At 36.8% G+C, this 24,858-nt stretch overlaps 1 protein-coding gene across 1 annotated transcript in view; it reads right to left on the reverse strand.

The window, feature by feature from the left end:
* Window positions 1-24,858, reverse strand: part of DACH1 (dachshund family transcription factor 1) — a 486,510-nt gene that overhangs the window by 461,222 nt on the left and 430 nt on the right. The window contains 1 exon segment of the mRNA XM_027775957.1: window positions 24,476-24,856. Coding sequence (XP_027631758.1) covers window positions 24,476-24,856 — 381 coding nt within the window.

The following is a 24,858-nucleotide window of genomic DNA, read 5'->3' on the forward strand; positions in this document are numbered from 1 at the left end:
AAAACTGGCTCTTGGTGCCAAAAATGATTGGAGACCACCATTCCCTTAAAATACCCAGAATCAGCATTTTGTTGTTAGCAATGTAACAGAGGAGAACTAGGTTCAATAACAAGTAGGAAAAAAAAAAAAAAAACTTTAGAAACATCAAGATGCATCCTACATTTTCAACATGCAGTTGTAATTCAGCAAACTACCAAGAAAACTACAGGAGTCATTCCAAAGTGTTATAAACACTTCCTCTACTGAGTTTTGTGAGAAATGAAACTCCTTTGTTCTTGTCATACAGTATATCACTTATACAGTTTTTTTATTACTCAAGACTTTGATGAAACACTGAACATTAACCCAAAACTCAAAATACTTAGCTATATCACAGTTAACTCCTTACCTTAACTGTAGATATCTGGGAACAGGTTTCCTTACATAATAGTTAATCTGGTGGAAAAACATTATTTCTCACATTTGATTAAAGTGAATAAAAAAAATGAGCAAAGTGAAGAACTGACTCCACCAAGGAACTTGCCCATCATGAAAATGCAAAAGCATGATCAAAAAGCTTTTTATAGGGAATAACCAAAATACCAAAGTACCTTTTCAGTAGCAAAGAAGAAATAATAGTAATAATAATAATGACCTAAAGACATAAAAAAGAATGGCAAACAATCTGGCACACAACAATCTGGCAAACAATCTGTCCCCCAACCCAGTTATTCTTAAGTAAAAAATTCTATCCATTGATAGTCTTTGATCAAAAAATATGAATTAGCCAGGTAGGGAGGAGAAAGTTGATTACAAAGAACAGCTGAAGGAAAACAGACCCCACCCAAACTTTCCATGGTTTATCTCAGTTTAAAAACTGGAAAGAGGAACAGCCCCATGGCATAGCGGATAAGGAAGTTGGATTCCATATGGTCAACTGCAAAGTTGGAATCCTGGCCCCAGCAACTTGGAAAATGTCCCTGGCACATGTGCCTATGTGTCCAAAATCTCAACATAAAGGAGAGATGGAGGAGAAAGATTGCAGCATGGCCACACTTTGTTGGGGAGTGCTTTCTTCTCTCTCTGTCTCCTTGTCTCTCTCTGGCAAGTGCACCTGTCCTCTGGCAAAGAAAAAAACAAACAAACTTTATTACATACTCTGCCTATAGTAAGCTTTAGCTATTACACGAGGGATCTTTAAACAGCAAATTACATGCCCAGGTGATTGGTTTTCAAGCTTTTAAATATAACCTAGTTATATCTAGTAGGCATTGTAAAACCTCAGTAATTAGTGTAGAGAATGAGCCAGTTATTCTTTTGTTTAAAAATAATTCTTTTATTTAACTTTATTTATCTATTTACTTATTTTAATTTGACCAGAGAGGGACAGAGAGAGAGAGGGAAAGTGAGAAAGTAACCCTCCAGGTCTGGGACTCTAACCACAGTTGGCCATGTGGGAGTCCTGCGCCCTTAACAACCACACCACCTACTGGCCCCAACCCAGTTATTCGTTGTTTTGTTTGTTTGTTTGTTTGTTTGTTTGTTTGTTTGTTTGTTGAGAGTTTTTTGCTATAGGGAGCATGTGCTCACCAGGCAGACAGAGAGAGATCAAGAGATAGAAAATGAGAAATCACCCCCTAGGGGGGATGGCCACGTCGCAATCCCTTCTCCTCCATTCTTTTCTCGGGATCTTGGGCACGCACGCACATGCGCCCAGCATGAGTTTAAGCCACTGGGTCCTGGACTTGAACCACAGTCAACCACATGGGAGTCCAGCAACATAGCCATTACGCTAACTGCTGGTCCCCCAACCCAGTTATTCTTAAGTAAAACACTCTATCCATTGATAGTCTTTGATCAAAAAGTATGAATTAGTCTAATAAACTATCAATGCAATTATTTCAAACTTTATCTTATGAGCAAAATATGACCTCAACTATACTGTTTGTTGCTGATAAGAGTCCTTATGATGACAATGAACTTGCTAATAATTTTCAGAATACATTGTAACAAGCTTCAAGAAATAAAAATGGAAAGAGAATATATTTTCATAGTTGGAAGAGCTTCTATCATGTAATTAAACATATAATGAAAATTAATCTGCAATGCTAATAGATATAAAATTTAATGTTACTTTTTTATTTCTTGCTCTGTATTTTAATGTAAAAATGTTTCTAAAAATATTAGAATATAAACAATATTTAAGTTTTCACATAAAACTACTAAATTAGGGCCAGCCAGCCAGTGGCATGGTGGTTAAGATGGCTGGATCACACATGGCCCATAGCATGGTTCAAGTCCCAGATCTAACAGCTTGAAAAAACATGCTGGGCACATATGCGCACATGCCTGTAATTCCAAAAGGAGGGAGAGATGGAGAAGTGATTATGGTGTGACCATTTCACAGGAGGGGTGCTTTCTCATTTTCCTTCTGTCTCTCCCCAGTGAGGCTCACTTGCCTTTGGCAAAATTAATAAAATTTTTTAAAAAACACATAAAATATGAAATTATACACCATATCATAATTAATCCGGTGAAAAAAGTTATTTTTCACACTTGTATTTCAGACACATAGAGCATACATACTGAAGGCAAACCCCACATAGCAGCAAGTAAATCCTGCACATAGGAAACCAGATCCCACACGGCTGACTACAATTCAAATCCCAGCCCCAGCAGCTTGAAAACACACCGGGCACATGTGCATGTGCACCCAAATTCCTGATAAGATGGAGGAATGGAGGAAAAAGGATTTGAGTGTGGCCATCTCCACTGGGAGTTTCCCTCTCTCTTTCTCTTTGTCTCATAAGCACACACATACTATAGCAATTTTTTAAAAAGCAAGTAAGAAGAAAAATGTGTATTATCATTTCAAAATAATGTATCATTTCTAAACATAATCTAGATTAGAGTCATTTGTTAAGACAATATAATGGCAATAAAATTTCCAGAATGAGATTGAGTTCTAGTCCCTCCACTTGCCATGTGTGCTGTCTAACCTTGGCCAAGTTAATTAACTGCTCTGATCATCAGTCCCCTTATCTCCAAAAGCTGAAGCATACTTCTTATGGCTGTTATAAGGAATCACATAGTTATCACATAGTTAAACCCTTAATATAATCCCTAGCAAATAAACACTGAAAATACTAGCATGTGATTTTAAAACTGCAAATGTATTTAATCTTCTTTTTGATCTGATCACTCAATTAAAATGTTTAGAGGATCAGCAGATGGCATAATGACTATGGTGCTGAACTCCCACATGGCTGACCACGGTTCAAGTCCCAGACCTGGTAGCTTTCAACTCATGCTAGGCGTGTGTCCATGCCTGCCTAAAATCCCAAGAGAAGAATGGAGAAGAGATTTTGGCATGATCATCAATGTGATTTCTTGCTTTCTGTCTCTCTGTCTCTCTGGTGAACACATGTGCCCTATAGTAAAAATCTCTCTTAAAAAAATATGTATTTGGTGAACTTCTATAATTAATCTGATAGATACTCGAGATAAAGAGAACACCTTAACCTTATAAAGTCATGTATATAAACATGAGTGAAGTATAAATATTTGTACTAAAATGAACATAAAAACATATGCATTCAGAAATTAAAGATACCTTACAATGTACTGAAGAACTTCTATTTAATATACTTTTTAAAAATTTCTGCACAAGGGACCAGCAGTAAGCGTAATGGCTATGTCGCTGGACTGCCACGTAGTCGACCGCGGTTCACGTCCCGGATCCGGTGGCTTAAAACTCACGTCGGGCACATGTGCGTGCGTGCCCAAGATCCCGAGAGGAGAATGGAGGAGAAGGGGTTCCAGCGTGGCCATCCCCCTTGGGGGGTGATTTCTCGCTTTCTGTCTCTATGTCTCTCTCTGTCTGTCTGGTGAGTGCACGTGTCCTATAGCAAAAATCCTCTATAAAAAAAAAAAAATTCTGCACAAAAACCTCAAGCTACCTATTTCTATTAGTACGTTAATTCCTTGCTCATAAAAAATGCTCTATAATTAAGAATCTCATAAGTACATTTTCATATAATTCAATAAATATGTGCACAACACTTCTATTAGGAAGTCAATTATATTTATAACCAGTGCCTACTGTATGCCAGAAAGTACTTGAGGGTTTTACAAAAATAGGTACAAGATAATACTCTATAATAATCCCAGGGAGGTAATTACTAGTCACTGGAGACTAAACTCATTCAAGGTATAAAATCTATTGATGAGTTTGAGAAACAACTAGACCACCTTCTAACAGCAAACTTCTATATGGCTACATTTAAAATTGTTAACAGCCGATGACAAATGTATGAACATTTTAGATACACAAAGGAAAGTGCAGCAAAAGAAATCCACCTGGATTTCCTCTCCTCTGGTGAATTTTCAGACATGAGATACTTTTGTAGACAAATGCCAAGGAGAAAATCAATCAGATCCAATTTCAACAACGTACTAAATTTCACAATATAACAAGGGAGAAACAATGTGTATTACATAATTTACAAAAATGTCAAGACATTGTCATAAATCTATGGACAAAAGCAGAACAGTAGTATTCTAGTATAGGGACCATTATATTACATTGATGAATACACGAAGTATTTGTCAGGCACCAACTTTCATGATAAAATGCTCAGATGTGTATTCCAAGCTTATTTTCAAAGCAGGAAACTATAGAAAATAATCACTTATAGAATTTTGAGATACTTGTTAAAGAATAATTATACATTTCGAATTTAGTTCAGGAAATTCTGGAAACCTAGCCATCAAAGAATGCTCTAGCCAACTTAGGAAATCAAACATTCAATAATTGCCCAATTTAAACATTCATACACTCTCCTGCTTTCATAGAGAATTGCATGACAGTTACTACAGATACCAAAGACATTTTCCTTCAAAATAAAACGGCATTTCCTTTATATGTGCCATGACTATGTTTTCTCACCTTGCTTATCAAAGATTTAATCATATTAACATGTTATTCATAATAATTTTGAAGGGTCAGTCAGGTGGCTTGCGGATGACTGGATCTCACAATACCGACAGCGCAGTTTGAGTCCTGGACCCAGCAGCTTGAAGGACACGCAGGGCACGTGTGTGCGTGTCCAAAGTCCTGAGAAGAGAGTACAGAAAAGAGGATAGAGGTGCAGCCATCCCCTCTGAGGGGAAATTTCTCACTCTCCTTCTTTCTGCCTTTCTCCAGTGAGCACACAAGCCCTATAAACACAAACAAAATCTTCGGAAGCTAATCTAAGAAAATGTTAACAAGTATTATATGTGTAAAAGAACTTGGTGATTTTTCCAGAACTCACAAAGTCTCCTTTTTAATTGTTATGATTTAATTGATAATACCTTAGGAAAAAAAGAGTAAATTGTGTTAGCAGAATCAAAATACATTTTCTTTCTGTGTTTTAAGCTCTTCTGTTAAAAGGAGTTTTAAACATTCAGCTGGAAATTCTAAACAGGTAACAACTCTGGAAAAACATTATACAATTTCAAAAGTGCTTTCAAATAACTATTATCATATCCCTGTTCTTAAAATCTTCTTTTGAAATAAGTATAAAAGTTATCTGCATTATCCCCACTTTCTGTTTGAGAATTCGGAGTTTCAGATTGACTAGTCTAACATTTCTCAGCTGATAATAAATATAACTGGAACTTAAAAGGTTTCTGGATTCTTCTTCTTTTATTGTAAAGAATTATTTACTTAATTTATTATTATTATTATTTAATTTGCTATATGGCACATGTACTCACTGATGAGAAACAGAAGAAGAGAGAAGGAAAGTGAGAAAGCAAGCTGTCAGGTCTGGGACTTGAACTGTGATCAGTCATGTGGAGGTCTAACACCTCAACCACAACACCACCTGCTGGCCCTCCTGATTCTTCTTATGACTCGAAGGTGTTGTAGATTAGTAACTCAAATCCACAGTGATTTTTGCTATAGGGCACATGCACACACCAGAGAGACAGAGAGGGACAGAGACATGGAAAGCAAGAAATCACACACACACCCCCCTCAGAGGAGATGGCCACACAGCAACCAACCCCTTCTCCTCCCTTATCCTCTTGGAATTTTGGGCATGTGCACACACGTGCCCAGCATGAGTTTTAAGCCACGGGGTCTAGGGCTAGAACCAAGGTGGACTATGTGGGAGTCCAGCAACGTAACCATTACACCATCTGCTGCTCCTGCTTCCCTTGAATATTAATGACAATTTTGATTTGAAATAATACAGTCAAATTTTGTGGGAAGTAATTGCCAAGAATTATACTTTTTAATGCTTTGAAACCTGAGTTTTTATATATGGATTGTGAATTGGATTTTTTTTTATCCTAACTAAGAAAAGTAAACAGGAGAAGACAGAAATATTTCAGTTGACAGCCTCAACTATTTTATGCATCAGAGTGATGCCTCTGAGTTCTAAAAACATTCATTTCAACATTTGACAGCATCTAAGAGTCTCAGTATTGGGACTCCTATTCAGTTTGCTGTAGGCAAGAGACCATGCCTGTACACAAGCCAGTAGATCGATTGGTCTTGGTAGAATCTTATTTTAAGACTCTTTAAAGCACTGATTTATGCACAATTGATCTGATCAGCCAGGCAGTCAATGTGATTTATTAGCTAGGATGACCAAAACCCTTTTTTCTCCTTTTTCATGCAGTAGTAATTCACCTCATTAGAGGTAGAATCATTAGAGGAAGCTACTGAGAAAAAAGAAGTTGAACCTGCTGGCCCGACTCCCTATTTTCCCCCAATCTATAGATCCACCAAACATCAATAACCTAGACACTAAGACCAAAGCCGCTGTGCAGACACACAGTAGCCAGGATATCCACACCATGCCTGGAGAGATGGGTAGATTAAAGCGGACTCTAGTAGGGCTCCACTCTGAAACATTTCCAGACAGCAAACAAATGCATTCATTTTCTAGCACATATTTTTCTTGTGTAACTACAGCGAGATAAATGACTTGTATTACTTTGTAATTATGTTGTTAAAGTAAACACAAGACTACCAATGTGTTAGCAACGTAGGGTGTGCATACAGATGTGTGTATAAGCACACATACACACACACACACACACACACACACACACACACTCTCAGTGCAGCCTAAAAGCCACTTCTGAATAGCCTGACAAGTTCATTAGTGGACAAAATATATATATTTGAATTTGCCAAGCACTTTGATTTTCTGGAGTACGTTGGAGGCAGGAGTAGAGCGTCTATCACTCTTACATAGTATAAATGACCCTATCCTCGCATCAAGGACTATCCTACAACCAGGTCCTATAACCCATGTCTACTGACTATCAACTACCTCTTTAAAATATGTTAACGAACAGTCAAGGGAAGGAATGTTTTTTTTGTTTTGTTTTTGACAGGTTTTTGCCATAGGGCACTTGCGCTCGCCAGAGAGAGACAGAGAGATAGAAAGTGAGAAATCACTCCCCAGGGGGGATGGCCACGCCACAATCCCTTCTCCTCCATTCTCCTCTCAGGATCTTGAGCACACACACACAGGCGCCCGGCGTGAGTTTTAAGCCAACAGGTCCAGGACGCGAACCACGGTCGACTACGTGGGAGTCCAGCGACATAGCCATTACACTAACTGCTGGTCCTATGGGAAGGAATGTATCAGAGTAAGTTATGACCACTCCATGAGATAGTCCTTCCTTTAGAATATTGTTAACACCTCCTCTCTCTTCCATTCAACATGCTGCCTAGAGCTCAAGGAGTTGTCTTAACTCTCATAGCCTGAACTATGCATTTTCCTTTGACTTGATAGAAATTCCTCACATCACTGTTGTTTCAGGGGATGAGACCTGCTAAAAGCTTCCCCCCATACCCTATCCTTCTCTAGAAAAATAAACACCCTGCCTCTTCTCCGGCCACCCCCCCCCCCTTCCCACCACTATGAAGACAAAAAAGTGAATACTCAATATGCTACTACAAAAGGTTTGACAGCCACACGTTAGAGTGATTATGCAGTATAAGAATGTGAGAGGTAGTACATTATTTCACTATATATGTGCTGTAGAAATTGTGAATAGCTTTGATTTAAATATTCAGATGTACTTAAGGCCAGTTATGAAATTTCTACACAAAAGTATATACAAGCACTACCTTTGATTTATGCTGACAAATGACTCCTTTGCAATATGCTGGATGAGTATACAATTTTCAAGCTGAATGCTGATTCAATTAACCTTAAAATAAAACAAAGAACAAGTAACTTTATAAAAGGTGTGCATGTTCTTATAACTCTCCTAGAAAGTATAGCATTATACTGTCCATTGATGATCACGAATCCTAAATGTCAATACACTTAGCTATTAAACTGGCCCAAAAGAAATGTCCTGTGGATATACGAGTGCATTTGTGGTGTGATGTTTGATCTGTGAGTGTACTTGCATTCACATATTAAAAACCAGAGATCTTCAGACAGCAGGTAGCATAGAGGTTTTGGTGGCTCCATCCCACAGCCAACTCTGCAGTTCAAATCCTGGACCCCCATAGCTTGAAAATCACATCAGCGCATGTGCTTTTGTGCCCAAAATCCTGAGAGAATAGAGAAGAGATTGTGGCATGGCCATCTATTTCTCTCTCTCTTTCGTCTCTGGTGAGCACATATCCCTTACAGAAAAACAAACAAACAGAAATCTTTGCTGAAAAATTCCCAGTTGAAAAATTTGCAGTGTCTAAAACACATAATAAAAGAAAATAGAAAGTTGAATCTGTAGTTCTTATTTTCATTGTATCTTTGGTGTTGAGCATTAATTTTTTTCTGTAGCCACCTCTTAACAGAGATTAATTGGAAGCAAGTAGCTTCTAACTTAGATTGTTTCAAAACTCTAGACTTTTTAAAAAAATAGCTATTTACTTAATTGTATTTGTTCATTCATTTTTAAAATTTGATCACAGAGAGAGAGAAAGCAAGCCACCAAGTCTGGGACTCAAACCATGGTCAATCATGTGGGAGTGTCCAGTGCCTTAACTGCCACACCAGGCACTGGTCCCTGGACTGTTATTTTTGTAATGACCTAATTACTAAGAGAATTAAAATTCCATGCTCATGATACATTTTATAATTTTCATCATATTTGGTATATTACATTATATAATAATGTATTACATTAAATAATCATTTATTATTCATTCATTCCATTTATTTAGAAACAATCTTGAAATAAAACTTTGCTTCTATTATTGGTGACTTAGAAGGATAGTTTTTCGTCTTTGGTTAATTTTATTTTCTTAACACCAGCTTAATAAATAGAATAAGACACTCTAGGGACAATACTGAGCTGGGACATGGTGGCTTTCTGCTTGTTGAAATCATTCACCCTTTAGACTTGTGAATCACAAGGCACCCACAGCTCAGCAAATCCCAGCATAGCACATGCTTTATCATGTCTTATTGCTTCAACATAGGCCTCACATTCTACCCTCCCAACATAGCTAAATAGCTCAGAATCAATGAGCATGGCAACACTTGACGTCATAGACTATGGAAGACAGTTCTGCTATTAAGCATATGTTATCACTACATAAAGAATACCAATTCATCCTCAAGTTGAAACTTGGAATGTGTGTTTTAGTTTGAGACCCTAAATGGTCTCAATATTGTCTTTGGTAACTCGGTTCTAAAATGGAAATTTAGTCTGCTGATTCTCAACGGGCTTCTGCCTTGGTTTAAACAGTAAGTGCACACAGTCTCCGCCTAAACCACACATTCACATGGCGCGAGTGCCAATGAGTATGTTTCACCAGACATTCCTGGAAGCTGTCCGGCCAATAGGAGTGGTTTGAAACGGTTCCCTAATCACTGTTGAAATCACTGATAGTACTGTCTGTCCACACTATGACAGACAAAAGCTGAAATGTATTAAACATAGCAATCCATCATCCTGCAGATGGGAAGCAGGAGCCAGCCGAGTTCAGAGGCAGTGACTACCCGCTGCTTAACAAAGGCTGGAGTCCTGACAGTTCAGTCCCTTCCTAGCTCCTCACTACCACCCTTCCATCCAAGATGAATGAGTGTAATCAATGAGGGAGAAAGCCTGCTGAGGACCTCGAATTCAAACATTGTTACGTTTACAGTGCTGCACTTTTTTCCCTAATCGGAACTGTTGCTTATACAGTTTTCTCCAAATACAAGAAGACAGGTATTTAAGTGAATGAAAGAAAGAATGAATGAATGAATGAGTCACAGATTGAAGAGAGCCTGTCCTTAGAAAGTGCTACATTGATATACCATTAAGTCTGGAGAGCTAGCTGTAAAATCAAGCTCTGACACTAATTCAGAGGAAGTTCAAAGAAATTGCCCAATGAAGGGCAAGTTTACATAGTTTGAAGCAGCTTAATAGTGATGTTCATGTTGAATGATCAAGAGATTATTATTTTTAAATAAGCACTAAAGAGAAATGAAAAACTATTTACTAAAGTTCAATTCATTTTGCATACTTGTTTCTAATAAGGACATATGAGCCACAAAATAGCCAAAGGGAGGGGAAAAAACACTCAACTGCTAACAGCACATTAACAAAGTATAGAAACGAGACACTTTTCTTTGGATTTCAGCCTTGTCATTTCCAATTTTCTGCTCCTTGGACATGCTTGTATTCAAATTCTGGAACATCTATTCAGCATATCAATCCTAATTAGACAATCTGGGTCTGGAAAGGATGAAAGCTGGGTCATTTGCATAATTTAATCATAAATACTCAGTGATACATATTTCCAAATGCATTTGTACAATTATCTTTTCATCCTTGGGGCAATGGTATTAATATGATTAGGCAATATTTCTGGAAAAAACAGACAAGTATGCACTCTTTTTAACTGCAGCTTAGGGCGATATGAAAAATTAATTAATTTCTGAAGAAAATCAATTTCTCTACGTGACCACATTAGACATTGCTAAACCAAGACTCAGAAACCTCTCTCAATCACTCCATTTTATCAGGCCCTTCTAAATTCTGATTAGTATGTGAACAGTTCAATAGAAAAGCTAGTAATGTATCAAAGAGCATCTTAAATTTTGAAGAGATCTTTCTGCCTACTTTCTTTGCAGGTATACGACTCTGCTTTGGTTTAATGCATTGTTATTTAACCAGTCAATGAGAAGCCTCTGCTTTTGGTGTGAACTCATCTTGAGTGATCTTTTATTAATGTACATTAACCAATTTCAAGGACAACAGGATGAGGTTAATTTTGAAATGCTTTCTCAAGAAATGGATTTATATTCATCTAAAATCATCTAAAGTCTCATGAGACTGTTTATTCTGAAAAAAATAGATAAATCAAACCATTTTAAACAGTACCACTGTCATGAGAAAAACACTGCAACATACTTAGTAAAGATATAAGAACCCAGGTGGCTAATCTGATTTTACAAAAAGAGATTCTGCTTTGTATGTTAATTAGTACAAAAGAGTGAAGTCGCATTTGTGAGTTTAAATGCACTATTCTTTTCTCTTCAATCAAATTAAAAAGTAGAAATTATTGCATGCAAATATTCAATATTCATTTAATTTGCATAAAGGTGCTTGAACAAATTTTTGATTCTAACAAGCTCATTTTTCATGCGTTTTGTCTTTCATCCTAATCTAGCATCTGTCATTCCTTTTTGAAGTTATTATCGGCCCAATTCCCTCTTGGACTTGGTTGCTGGGTGACCGGTATCTTAGCACCCACTTTGACAGGAACAGATGTGAAACTGATCAAGAGATTTCCCAAGGGTACCTGGAATCACAAACAACTTTGTGAAAAACAAACAGCATTCCTGTCATGGGCACTTATCTAACCTACTCCCCAAAAGAAAGAGCAGAAAAGTTTACTCCAGCTCAAATATATTTTATTTCATTTCCTAAACTTGAAATAAAATATTTAATAAACTATGTTATATTTTCATACTGTTAAATTTGGGAAATCCAATGTAAATTATCAATGGCTTAAAAACCCAGGATTTGATGTTACTGATAAACGTTTATAGGTAAATTTCATGGTAGTGTTTATATTTAATGCATGATCTCACTGGAGTTTCTACACAAAAAGTAAAAAGATTATTACGTGGATAATTGAGATGATAAGGAAGTGTAAGAAGATGAAATTTAGCTTGGTGTCTGATGGCTTCCTGTTTTGAGAATCATGTATAATTCTGTACAATATTAAGACCAGCAGTTGCCATAAGGACTATGTTGCGGGACCCCCCATGTAGTTGAGTCCCAGACCCAGTGGTTTAAACTCATGCTAGGTGCATGTGCATGCGTGCCTAAGATCCTGAGAGGAGAATGGAGGAGAAGGGATTGTGGCACGGACTTCCCCCCTGGGGGGTGATTTCTCGCTTTCTGTCTCTGTCTCTGTCTTTCTGGCGAGCGCACGAGCCCTATAGCAAAAACCTCTCAAAAAAAAAAAAAAGAAAAAAGCTATGTACAATATTGAAGATTACTGTTAAAGAATTTCCTACAACATAAAAGTTCCATCAGTTTTTTTCCATTCATTTCATAGCAAGATTTTTAAACTTTTTTTTTTTCTAGTTATGTGGTATATACCATCAATCATTACTGGAAGAAGAGTTGCTAAGTGTCACTGAAAGACACAGCAAAAAAAAGTTCATAGAAATCTCACATCATCATTACAAAAGTCAATATAGGTTACTTTTCCTAATAGGTTCTTCTTAAGAGCTTCATAAGATCTCAAGATCTACCTATTTCCCTTCTTTCCATCACAGTTAAGAAAGTGGGGAGCAATAGCCATGTTATTATCATAAAACTATTAGAGGAAAAACTTTCAAATTAAAGAAATACAATCTGGAGCTGGCAGGTGGCATAGCGGTTGAGGTGCTGGACTTCCACATGGCCAGCTGTAGTTCCTCCAAAAAAAAAAAAGAAAAAAGCTATGTACAATATTGAAGATTACTGTTAAAGAATTTCCTACAACATAAAAGTTCCATCAGTTTTTTTCCATTCATTTCATAGCAAGATTTTTAAACTTTTTTTTTTTCTAGTTATGTGGTATATACCATCAATCATTACTGGAAGAAGAGTTGCTAAGTGTCACTGAAAGACACAGCAAAAAAAAGTTCATAGAAATCTCACATCATCATTACAAAAGTCAATATAGGTTACTTTTCCTAATAGGTTCTTCTTAAGAGCTTCATAAGATCTCAAGATCTACCTATTTCCCTTCTTTCCATCACAGTTAAGAAAGTGGGGAGCAATAGCCATGTTATTATCATAAAACTATTAGAGGAAAAACTTTCAAATTAAATAAATACAATCTGGAGCTGGCAGGTGGCATAGCGGTTGAGGTGCTGGACTTCCACATGGCCAGCTGTAGTTCAAGTCCTAGATCTGGTGGCTTGCTTTTTCACTCTTCCCCTCTCTCCCTGTCTCTCTCTGGTCATTTTTTTTTTAATATCAGTAATGATAAATAAAATTAAATAATTCTTTTTTTATGAAAGGAGATATAATCAAATGTTGGTATTTTATAAATATGGTATCAAAATGATACTAAGGAATACCCAAATAACCAATGTAATTTTTCAGCTTCTTTCACATGATAAATGTCAAGGCAAGGTGGAAAGATCATTAGTTTATGTAAAGGATACTGAGGAACACCACGTGTTTAAAATTCCAAATATTTTCTCCTTGGTGATCAGGACTTAGGATATATAATAATAAGGAAAGTTGTAGACCTTCCTATTGCAATTTTCATATTCTACCTCTGTTCTCAGAATTGATTTATTATAGCCATTGTTTTTAGAAATTTATAGATTTGGTTTGTATAGAGAAATAAGCAATTATACCTCATCCAACTGGTTTCTATCGATGCTAAATGAAAAAGAACTGAAAGATCTTTGAATTTTTTTTTTTTAATTTTTAATTAGAAGAGGAATTTGCTCACCTCAGCTCCAAATTCCAGTGACAGATTTATGGAACCATCGTAATTGTCATAACATAGATGTGCAATGCTTTATCGTTTATGAAGTGTTTATGTATGTATAAAATAGAGAGCAAGTCATACTATATGGAGAACAGATCCTCATCCTGTAATCTACTGGGGATCATTTAGCACTGTCACTTATCAGCAGGGAGATGATGACCCTAGCAAGTTATATTGTTAACATTTGCATATATATACCATAATATAGCATTTTGATAGTCCAGAAATCAAGCAAAGCACTAAATCTAAGTTCCTCTTTATTTTGAATGAATGATTATCATCAGTTTCCCAATTTAGCCCTATTGCAGACTAACGAGAATCCAACTAAAATAAAAATATTTTTAAAGAATTTATCAGTGATCAACTTCATTTGTTACCATTAGTGGCAAAGCAGTCTTTTAGGAACCCCTTCAGGTGATTCTGCTAAAAATAAAGCAGCAAATATAAGAATTTAAAATGCACTTGAAGAAAAGTTAAATATATCCATGTAAAAATTCTTATTCTAACATCTTATCACAAGGGAGAACTCTCTTAAAAAAGTTTCTTCTCCTACTTGGGCTGAGTCATTATTGGGGTGAAATTAGTTAAAAAGCACAAAATAAATGCATTCAGAGCCAGCTAATTAAATGTGTGTTTAAATTTCTTAAATCTAAGCTGTATGTATATATAAGAGGTAGATTTTTGTTTTTAAAAGTAACATCTTCAGATGGGAAAACTTAAGTAGCTGCAAACTTTTGATGGCACCTCGGTTTAACTGTGAAATATTACTCATGAATAATGTTTTCAAATTCAAAAGTATATCATGTTACTAAATATGGTAGCCAAACAGGTGTTAACAGAAAGAAAAATCAAATTTGACCCAGAAGGCTCTAATATTAAGGTTTGAATTGGGATCAGTTCATTCCTTTCCCATGGGGTAACTTGTATAAATGTAATTCTATGGTTTCATAAAAGCAGGTCAAGTTTCTATCCCTGGGGGTCTTTTGGCAATTTGAAGCATGGAAGCACTGTTCCTGGCTACAAGTTCAAATCTGCATGTTTTGTCAATGGTGTGAAGAAGAAAATCAGTGAACAGTAGTCATATATTCATCTTTGATTATAATATACACTTGTCATAGCATTCTTGGGGGTAAGAATAAAAGGGTCAGAGCTCACAGTTCATAAAATATTTTGAAACCATTTTTACTTACGTATCCCTTTTCCTCTTAAACTCTGCATACCAGTTGATGAAAAGAGGGGTGCTAAACATATTTGTTCTTACTTAGATAAGTAGATGCAAAGATAAATTTCTTACCAAATACTTAGGTATGAAGTTTATTTAGTATGTACCAGGTTTCTTTCTTTCTTTTATTTATTTAGTTTTTGGTTCTGCAAGCTTTAGATGAGGTGGGAAGTTTTAAATGATCACTGTTTTACAAGCTTCTTTTTACTCTGCAGAAAAATGAATGCATGCTTGCACTTTTACTGGTGATATAATGACTTGACAAATGCCATGGGATGATTGAGAAAGTAATTGATTTCAATTTAACTGAACCTTTACCAGGTGTTTTCAAAGACAATTACAGTCCACTGCAAGGAGTGGTAATACACAGCTCCTTATGCAGACCTGAAGATTAACCCACTGACCTCATTCCCTAACTCATCTCATTGATGGCAAAGCTTTTAGAAGGTTTTTTTTTCTTTCGGTTATAATTTTTTTTATTGTGTATCCACTGATTATAAAAGATATGCTTGCCATAATGTATAAAAAATAATGAAATATACCAATATAGTAGCAAGAAAATCAAGTATGCTTACTGTTATTCAATAAAGAACAGACTTGAGAACCTAGCAGTTCAACTATTTCATAAATATAGTAACCCTCATACATGTATTTTTTAGATCAAGAATTAAAAATACATTTTAATCATAAACATCAAGGTCTAGGAAAAATAGGCTCAGTTTTAAATCACTGTCCTAATAACCATGTAACTTTGTATTTAACAATTATACTTTAAATGTTTAAGTATAAATGAAGATTTTTTACTCTAAAGTTGATTCTAATTATCTTTTATTACTTAATAAAGTTGATTCTCATTTTTATGTGTTATTTTGTTTCTATGAATTACAAAAAGCAAAATTAAAGTCTATCATGTTGGTAAGTTATTTGTCCTGCAGCCCTATGTCATAGGATACACATACGTGTGGATATGCATGTATGTATACACGCATGCATACACATTTACATTCCTAACCTATGTTATCATTGTTATTCAAATTATTTAAAGCATAGGTACACAGACTACAAATAGGCTAAGATTAATATAAATAATAATATCCCCTACACAGATCTCTAAATTACTGACAAAAATTTTACACTTGTTGCACACACAAGAACATCCATCCTGGTATATAAAATGTGTGAATGGTAACATGAAAATTAAAAGGGCTCCAAACTATTCCTTGAAAATCCAAAAGCACTGTTAAACCAGAAAGTGCCTAAGTCAAGAAATAAGAATCATTTCCAAGAATTTAGTTAAAGCACAGAGATTTTAAATACGAAATAGGAATACTGTTAAATGTGTCAGTAGATTTTAGCAGAACTGTGATGAGTGCAAAGATTTGTTATACCGTGAGTGACTTTGTGCATACATAAACAAAATGGTTTGCAATATAAGACTACGAATAATAACGTCCATTTACTGCAACAATTCATTCAATTTCAGTTTAAGATTTTAATGACATATTTCATCTGCCTCATAAGTAATTACAATGAAGTATTTCTTGATCAACATGTTTTAGAGATTTAGTTTCACTGCCTTTACTTAGAAAATGACCAGCATCCCTTAAATGGAATTAAAAAGTACATAGTACAAGAGTCTATGTGCTTCAGTAAAACAGTTCCTTTTCAACTCATGTTTTCTTTTCTAAAATATCCTTTATTGCCCTTAAATAAAAATAAAGTTACAGTTTCCTATTGTAAATAGAAGGGTAATCTAATTATTTAGAAACATTTGGTAACATAAAAATTTAAAGATAATTTAACAATGTGACTTTTTGATACTTTTATGTTTACCTGTCCCTTCATTTACACTAAGTAAAGAAAAACATTCCTCAGTTACACAATGTTACTTTTCAAAGTTAACGGAAAGGAAATCATTACTTACAAACCTAGTCCTTTTGTCAGACATTTATGCTATTTAAGTATCTACTGTAGGATTCTTAAAGATCTACTTATAGTTAATCTAAATTCCATCTATGTTTTAAAAATAATAGAAATGTAGAAACTATGTTAAAGAAGAGATCTCTTGAACTTATTCCATCTAACTAAAATTTTGTATCCTTTGACAAACATCTTCCCAGACCCTGGTAATAACGGTTCTACTCTGCTTCTATGATTTTTTCTTTTTCTGTTTCACATTTAACTGGAATCATGCAGTATTTGCTTTTCTGTATCTGGCTTATTTTATTCTGACTTCCTGCTAGAAATGTGTAACATATTCCAGGTATTGTATTCAACCTATACAATAGCATTTAGATATTTCGCTAATGCGCTCTTTCTAGCTCTACCTTTCTCTCTCTCTATCCTTACCCTCCAAAACTTTTTTCTTAAAGCAACTGGCTATTAAGTGTGTTATGCTACACAGTATAGGGTACTTTAATATATTTATTACCAAAAACATTATAAAATCAATAAAAAATAATATGGTGAGTTTTCCAGTTTAATAAGTTGCTTCGACAACTTCCAGTCAAGTCACATATATTTAAATTGGAAGAATACAGCCTGAAATCCTGAATCAACTCCAAACTAGTTTGGATCAGAAAGCACAGGGCCACATCTTTGACAAAATTCAGTCATTGACAAATTCAGTATCCAATTTTAAAATAAGGTAAAGATTATTTTTCTTAAATGGGTCAATTAGAATGCTCTTCTTTTATACAGGAAACTCATGTCAGAATACATCACAAAATTTAAAATGCATATGGTTTGAGATCATATCCTACTGATTAAGTGCTAATTTGGACCACTTTTTCTATAAGAATTAATATATATTTTTAAAAAGTGGCCATTTATCTGTCATTTTATTCAATTAATTTCAATTCCATAATTAATTTGAAAAACAATGAGCTTTCATTGATTAATTGTCTGATTGACTAATCTATACTGGGGATTGATTATCTGATTGACTAATTTACTGGGCTGAATATTCTGTTCATTGCCATTTGCCCATTGATACAAAATTGTTAACTGCCTGCCACTAGCAGCAGTGGACACATTCTTACCAGATTCTCAAAAATGTTCTTAAAATAAATAGGTAAATCAAATGAAGGAGATCCACTAGTTGATCTAATAAAAGATCAAATACAAACTTCCAATCCTTGGTATTCTTGTTTCCCAAAGCAGTAATTTGGTAAACTAGTCACACTAGTCTACTGTATTCATTTCTGTATTGCAACATATGCTGAATAGTAAATATCAGAAAAGAACTTGTTTTAAAAGACAGCTACTGTAGCAAGAAAGTACTTTTGACGAGAAACACTTTTCCCAACTGGGAAGGAAAGTAAAGGTATCTGAGCATGATGCTGGTTCACATAGAGCCTCTGCCACACGGATATATGCATATCTATGCAAATCGGAACCTTTGACATTACACATATCTAAGCTCTATGAGGTGGCCTTTTAATTCAGGGTTTTCTTCATTTAAAAAAAAAAAATGTTGACCATAACCAAGGTAATGGAATAAAGTCCCTTAACACAGTCCCAAAGCCTGAAAATATAAATGCATTATTAGCTTGAATATTTAAGTCGTAGTGTAGAAATAAGAATATATAGATAAATCTTGAACTGACCAATCACAACGCATCACCTCAGTTATGAAAATGGCACATGTGGGCACACGCTAAAGTCATTCTATTTTTATAATAATGCAAACATAAAATTATAAAACTTTATCTCAAGTGCATTTTTAAATAGACAAAGAATTTATATCAATTTTTACATTTCCTGTCATTTTAAAGGCATATAGCTTGATATGACTTTTTTTTTTTTTTTTTGGTGACCAATCTAAAAAGGAAATCCTTGAAAGATGAATTTCACACAAAGCTTAACCTTTTAAAAGAACCAAGTAACAAAAATCTTAAAATCAAAACGTTCCAGGAAATCTAGAAGACTCACCTGTACCTATTTAGAAGGCATACTTCAAAATAATTTCTTCATACAAGAATTCAAAGGGAGACAGTTTACAACCTGTGAGAGTTTCATTTCCTATTATATTAATAAGTGTGTTTTATGTTATTAATACAATGCCATTTAAATGACTACACTCGTTTGACAAAGGCAATCGCAAAGATAATTTTGTATAATAACTTGGAAAAATCAAATAGTATTACTTGATAGGCAAAGCACAAACTGTTCTTAAAATAACAACTACTTGGTTGTACATTAAGCTAATTTACAAATGCTACTTAGATTCCAAAAACAAAACATCAAATGAGAAACGATAAAGCATATTATGTTTTCAAACGCTGGTGAATCACACATAGTAAATCGCCAAAAAGAAGAGTGATTTATGCTCAAATCCTGCCAAGACTTTGATCAATATAGGGTGTCACATCTCGAGGGGCTCGTAGGGGCGGGGGGACTAGTGAGGCAAAAAGAAGGTGGCTAATACTTGTCTCAACAATTTACATGCAACTTCAGTGAAATGTAATAGAGTACACAAAAAATAATAGCTGATTTGAACTAATATAATCATTTTTTAAATTGTGTATATCAAAGGTGAATACCAAAAATTATGAGTAAGAGAACTCTGTGGGGAAAAACAGGCTGTCTTATAGTTTATTCTATATAATGTTCGGGGCTTCACAAAATTAAATATCAGAAGTACAAATCAAATTTCTTGCCTCAGAGCATTAACCAATAAATCATGGGTCAGAAAGTAAGGCAACTTCATGTGCACTTTTGATAATAATGACACTGATATTTTGGAGGACTAACTCCAAGGAAAACAAGAGGCTTGGAAGATTTTATCCAAATACCTCAGGAATTTGTATTTTGCCAAATAATTTGATGGAGAAGGTATATCCTAGGTTAGAATATCCTATTTTATTCAAACACTAGTTATCAAACTGTAATTTACTGTCATTTTTAAAGCATACAGAAATAAGTTGTAGAATCAAATAAACTTTCACGTTTTATGCCTAGTTTTCTAATTATGTCATATTCTTTTCAAACTATTATAAAATGAGACATTAGGTTTTATAGAAACCATTAATCTATTGTAATACAAAAACTTCACAAGCACAGTGCCTATTTGAAGTAATCCTCAAATTTCTCTGTCCCAAGTATCGCAATTATGTAGGAGATGTGAATCTGTATTTGTGCTGAAACTTTCTGTATTGATGCAAAAGTCCATGTCATCGAAAAGAAGGCAACAGGGGAAATGTTACATAAATATAGACTAGTTCAGTTTGCCATCTTTATGTAAAACTCCTGACAAAAAAAAAAAAGCCAAGAAATTGGAAAATATTTCATACTTATACTGAAATTTCATTCACATATTGGAAAACCCTTCAGTTTTCTGTCCATGGATGGTATCAACTTTTGAGACAAAAGAATATTGTTTGTGAATACATGTATGTATGTATGTGTGTGTGTGTGTGTGTGTATATATATATATATATATATATATATATATATCGTCTGAAAAAATAAACTGTAGTCTATTCAAGTTAAAAACTCTGCAAATCTAAGGCTATATACAATTTTAAATCATAATCGGGTTTGAAGGATCCAGAGACAAAGTCATCTTCTGATGATAATGAAAGAAATAAGCATTTTTAGACAACATGATAGATAGAGCAGGGTCATTTTTTATTACCTGAATTCACACACACACACACACACACACACACACACACTCAAACACACAAACCGAATCCTGACACAAATCTACATACAAACGATTGACTCATACTAACAGATACTAGGCCTTGTACATAATTACTTTTCTTTTTTTGTTGCTATTTAATGGTTAGCAGTTAATTAGCTGACCTCTGTTATAACAGCCAAGGTCATACAACTAATGTTTAGTTTTAAAATAATAATTGAAGGAAACTGATCAAGGTCAGACTTTGGCCTTTGACAAGTTTTAAATATCTTTCATTACATTTTCTTTCATGTTTTGAGATCTTTTCTTTCCAGCGTCACTATCTAGCAGGTGATAGTCTCTTTCTCATCTCCTTGTAGTAATGACAGATGGCTTCAACATTTATTCTAGTTTTCATAGATAGCATACTAATGCAATAGCCCCAAGCAAATTAAATGCACTCTAAGGTTTGCTACTAACTTACTGAGCCACTTTGAGTGAGTTTATGAACCTTTCTTTTCTTTAGCATCATTTTGATTCTTCAGATTCTCTGGTATGTAAATGCTATTAAGTCACAAAATTAGATACAGGTTCTGTAAAAAGCTGAGAGTGCTCAGATTTTGATGTTTCTCTCTCTTACACACATACTACACACACATTATTATAAATATATATATATTTATATTATTTGAAATCATTTGCTTTTTTACAGTTTCTCTGATACTCTGTAAAAATTATCCCCTTAGTTTTTAAGTAGCTAGAGGAGAAAGAAACCAAAGTGAAAAAAAAAAATCAATATATTTAGGTGAATTAAAAAAAGGATATTAACGGAAGGAATAAACTGGACTTGAATGCAAAAAGCAATTTTAATTTTATACTTTTAAAAGGCAAAACGTTTTAGGTTATTGCATACAAAGTTAAGAAACGAGAGAGTCACAGTGTAAAATTCATTACAAAGAAAGCAGTGTATTTTGATAAAAGGGAGTGCAACTGTGAGTCTTCTATTTCCTTAGTGACAGTTAGGAAAACCTAGGTGGGTACCTGCAACTATGTATCTCAGGTTTAGGACTACAATCTTTGTATGTATTTAAGTTTGAGCAAGCTTCTAGTTTCTTTAAGATAAAAATTAAATGGTATATCAACAAACTTTTCACCTTTAACTTTTATAAACTGGAAGTAGAGTTTTAGCACAATACATCGAATTGCCAGGTATTAAACACAGGTAATTGAAACATAATTAGAGTAGTGATGGATGTTTTTGAAGGGATAAACACTTCAAGGGATTTCATTTATCTTGGCTTTGCTTTAAACACCAGAGCTCTTGTTAATCTCAAGAGGGGGGAAACTTTTTAAAAATGTGTTAATAACTTTAGAAATACTCTCTAGCCATTAGGATGAAAAACTTCAAAGTCTAGGCCAAAATTCAGGAAAAAACAAAGATCAAGTTTTACATTGATTATAACATTGATTATAATGCAGCCATTGAAGGAAGTTTTCTAGAGCAATTGTATGCGTGTGAGAGAAAAAGAGACACAGAGAGCGTCATTGATTATCTAGAACAGTGTGCGCTATAAGCACACACAAAGAGGATTCCGAGGGGCGGATGTTAATTACCAAAGAGAAAGACAGTAGCGTTTCTCCAAGTACAGGATAAGTATAATTTTACAATCATATCTGAACTGCCTTCAAATTCCACCTTGCATTCCTCCTAATAACTCTGAAAATTTTTCTGCTCTGATTCAAATAGTTTCAGAAAAAAAAATTTGGACAAATATTTTATATCCTGGATGACCAGGGATTGTAATTATCTGAGTAAATGACGTGTAGTGAGTGATCTTGCGGCCCGCACCCCACATACACTCCCATCTTTACTACTACCTGCCCATACACTTGGGCACACGTGCGCGCGCATACACACACACACATACACACACACACTTAGCATTTACCCCCAGAATAGTTGAAATGAAGGTTCAGAATCCAGACACGCGCCCGTGCCCCACATAAAAAATGGCAAATAAAAATGGAAAATAATTTCTAGGTTGGTCACGATAAGTGACCAACTGCTAAGTTGCAGTTCAAGTCTGTTTCATGTTCATCCTTCTTGAGCACTAGAGAGGAGTCTCTCTTTCTCCAAGGAAGAAACCTACTGGCTTTTCCACCCCGGTTTCCTCTGGTCTTGCCTTACATCTCTTCCTTTCCCATTGCAGTTTGCCTAATTCTGCCAGGGGCACATACCAAGTCCATTATTTCTTCCAGTCTTTTAAACTCGTTTGGTGGGTACCAAAGTTTCCGCGCAAATTTTACATGCGGTTCCCACGTGCCCACTTCAGGTCTCTAACTTTCTCTGTTCGCTTTCTCCCGGCATCTCTGAACTTTTCCCTCTGGGCTTCCCTGTCGTGAACCGTGGGGGACAAAGCGGAACTGTGAAACCGGGAGGAAAGATCATTTTCTACCCCGAAACTGACAAGTTGCCCCACTCCCGCCCCCTCTCGGTAGATCCTCCCCCACTGAGCGTTCATTAGCATAAAACTGGTCAGGCCGGAGACGATCCTCCGCGCGCGCGCGCTCGCTGGGCTGGGGAAGCCGGGACACAGAGTATTGAGGCCCGCAGAGCATCCCCGTGCAAAGCGTGCACCTGCTCACTGAGTGAGCTTTTAACCTTAAAGGGGGAAAAAAAAAAGAAAAAAGAAAGAAAGAAAAAGAAAAGAAAGAATGAAAAGAAAAAGCAACAACAAAAAACCCAACCAACCACTTTGGACAAAAAGAGACAGAGGCAGAGGAAGCGCGACGGTCTTCTTTCCCCATCTCTCCAGTTCAGCTTCCAGGCGTCTCGGGCACCCGGTCACCTCCCCCTACACAAGGAAACATGCTGGTGCCCACTCTCTTGCCCCAGGGCAAACGTACCCCTTTATTTTCTTTGCACACGCACACGCTCACACGCGGACACACGCACACACGCGCACATGCGCGCACACAGACACCCCTCCCCTTGGCGGGCTTCCCTACAGGGTTTTGGGGCTAAACTGCGGGTGGGTCTCCAGGGATTGCCCGGGGTCTCTCGGCCTCGGGGTCGTTCCCCTCCCGACCTCAAAGTGCCCTCTTCGACTGTTGGCCCACTCCCTGGATTTTCCTAGCGTACTGGTCCCCTGGAGCGCGTCTCTGCACTTTCTAAACCCTGCGAGCCAGGGTCACGACCTCCTCCTGCCCCCGGGCCTCAGCTCCACAAAGCCGACCAGCCCGGCGGGTGCCCGGAGGCTCGCGGTGGAACCCAGGTCCGGAGGAGCGCACGTACTGGCTGTAGCGCCAAGAGGGGGTCCCCAGACGCCGGCGCGCCCCTGGAAGGGGGCTGTGGCTCCTGGAAAAGCGCAATCTTCCTCCTTCCCGCCCCCTCTGCCCTCAGGCTTGGGGTTCCCGCGTCTCACAGCAGCCAAGCCCTGGAAGCCAGGGGCGCAAGGGGCGGACCCGGCCGGAAGAGCCAGATCGGGGGCAGGGTGAGGTGCCAACTTCTCAGGGGGCCGGCACGACCGGTGAGCCCCAAGGAAGGAGCGGAGAGGGCCGCGCTCGCCGGGGCGCGCGGCTCGTGGGCGCGCGGAGCGAGCGGCGCCAGGAAGAGAGCGAGGGAAGGGCGAGGAGGAGAGTAAGAAGGGGCCGCGGGCTGCGGAGGCTACGACCCCCCGCTCTTTACCTTGCGTTGGTGCAGTCATTGTAGAGGGTCTCGAAGTCCTTCCTGGAGATGAGTTTGCAGCGGTTCACCCCGGGCTGGATTGCGCCCAGGCCCCTCAGGATGCGAACCTGTTCCACATTGCACACCACCGGCGTGATCTCCAGCCGCTTCAGCTTGGTGTAGACCGTGTGCAAGCCCCCCACCAAGTGCTTCAGGAACAGGTCGAAAGCCTGGGGCAGGCAGATCAGCTCGCAGCCCTCCACCGTGAAGGAAGCCACTTTGGCCCCCCTCAGATCCACCATTTTGCACTCATTATTCTGGGGGGTGTTTTCCACTGGGGACGGGGTAGAGTACACGGGTTTCCCGGGGAGGGGGCCGCAGCTGCTGCTGCTACTGCTGCTGCT

Source organism: Tupaia chinensis, unplaced genomic scaffold (assembly GCF_000334495.1).
Source record: "Tupaia chinensis unplaced genomic scaffold, TupChi_1.0 Scaffold000620_1, whole genome shotgun sequence".
In the NCBI taxonomy this organism is placed as follows: domain Eukaryota; kingdom Metazoa; phylum Chordata; class Mammalia; order Scandentia; family Tupaiidae; genus Tupaia; species Tupaia belangeri.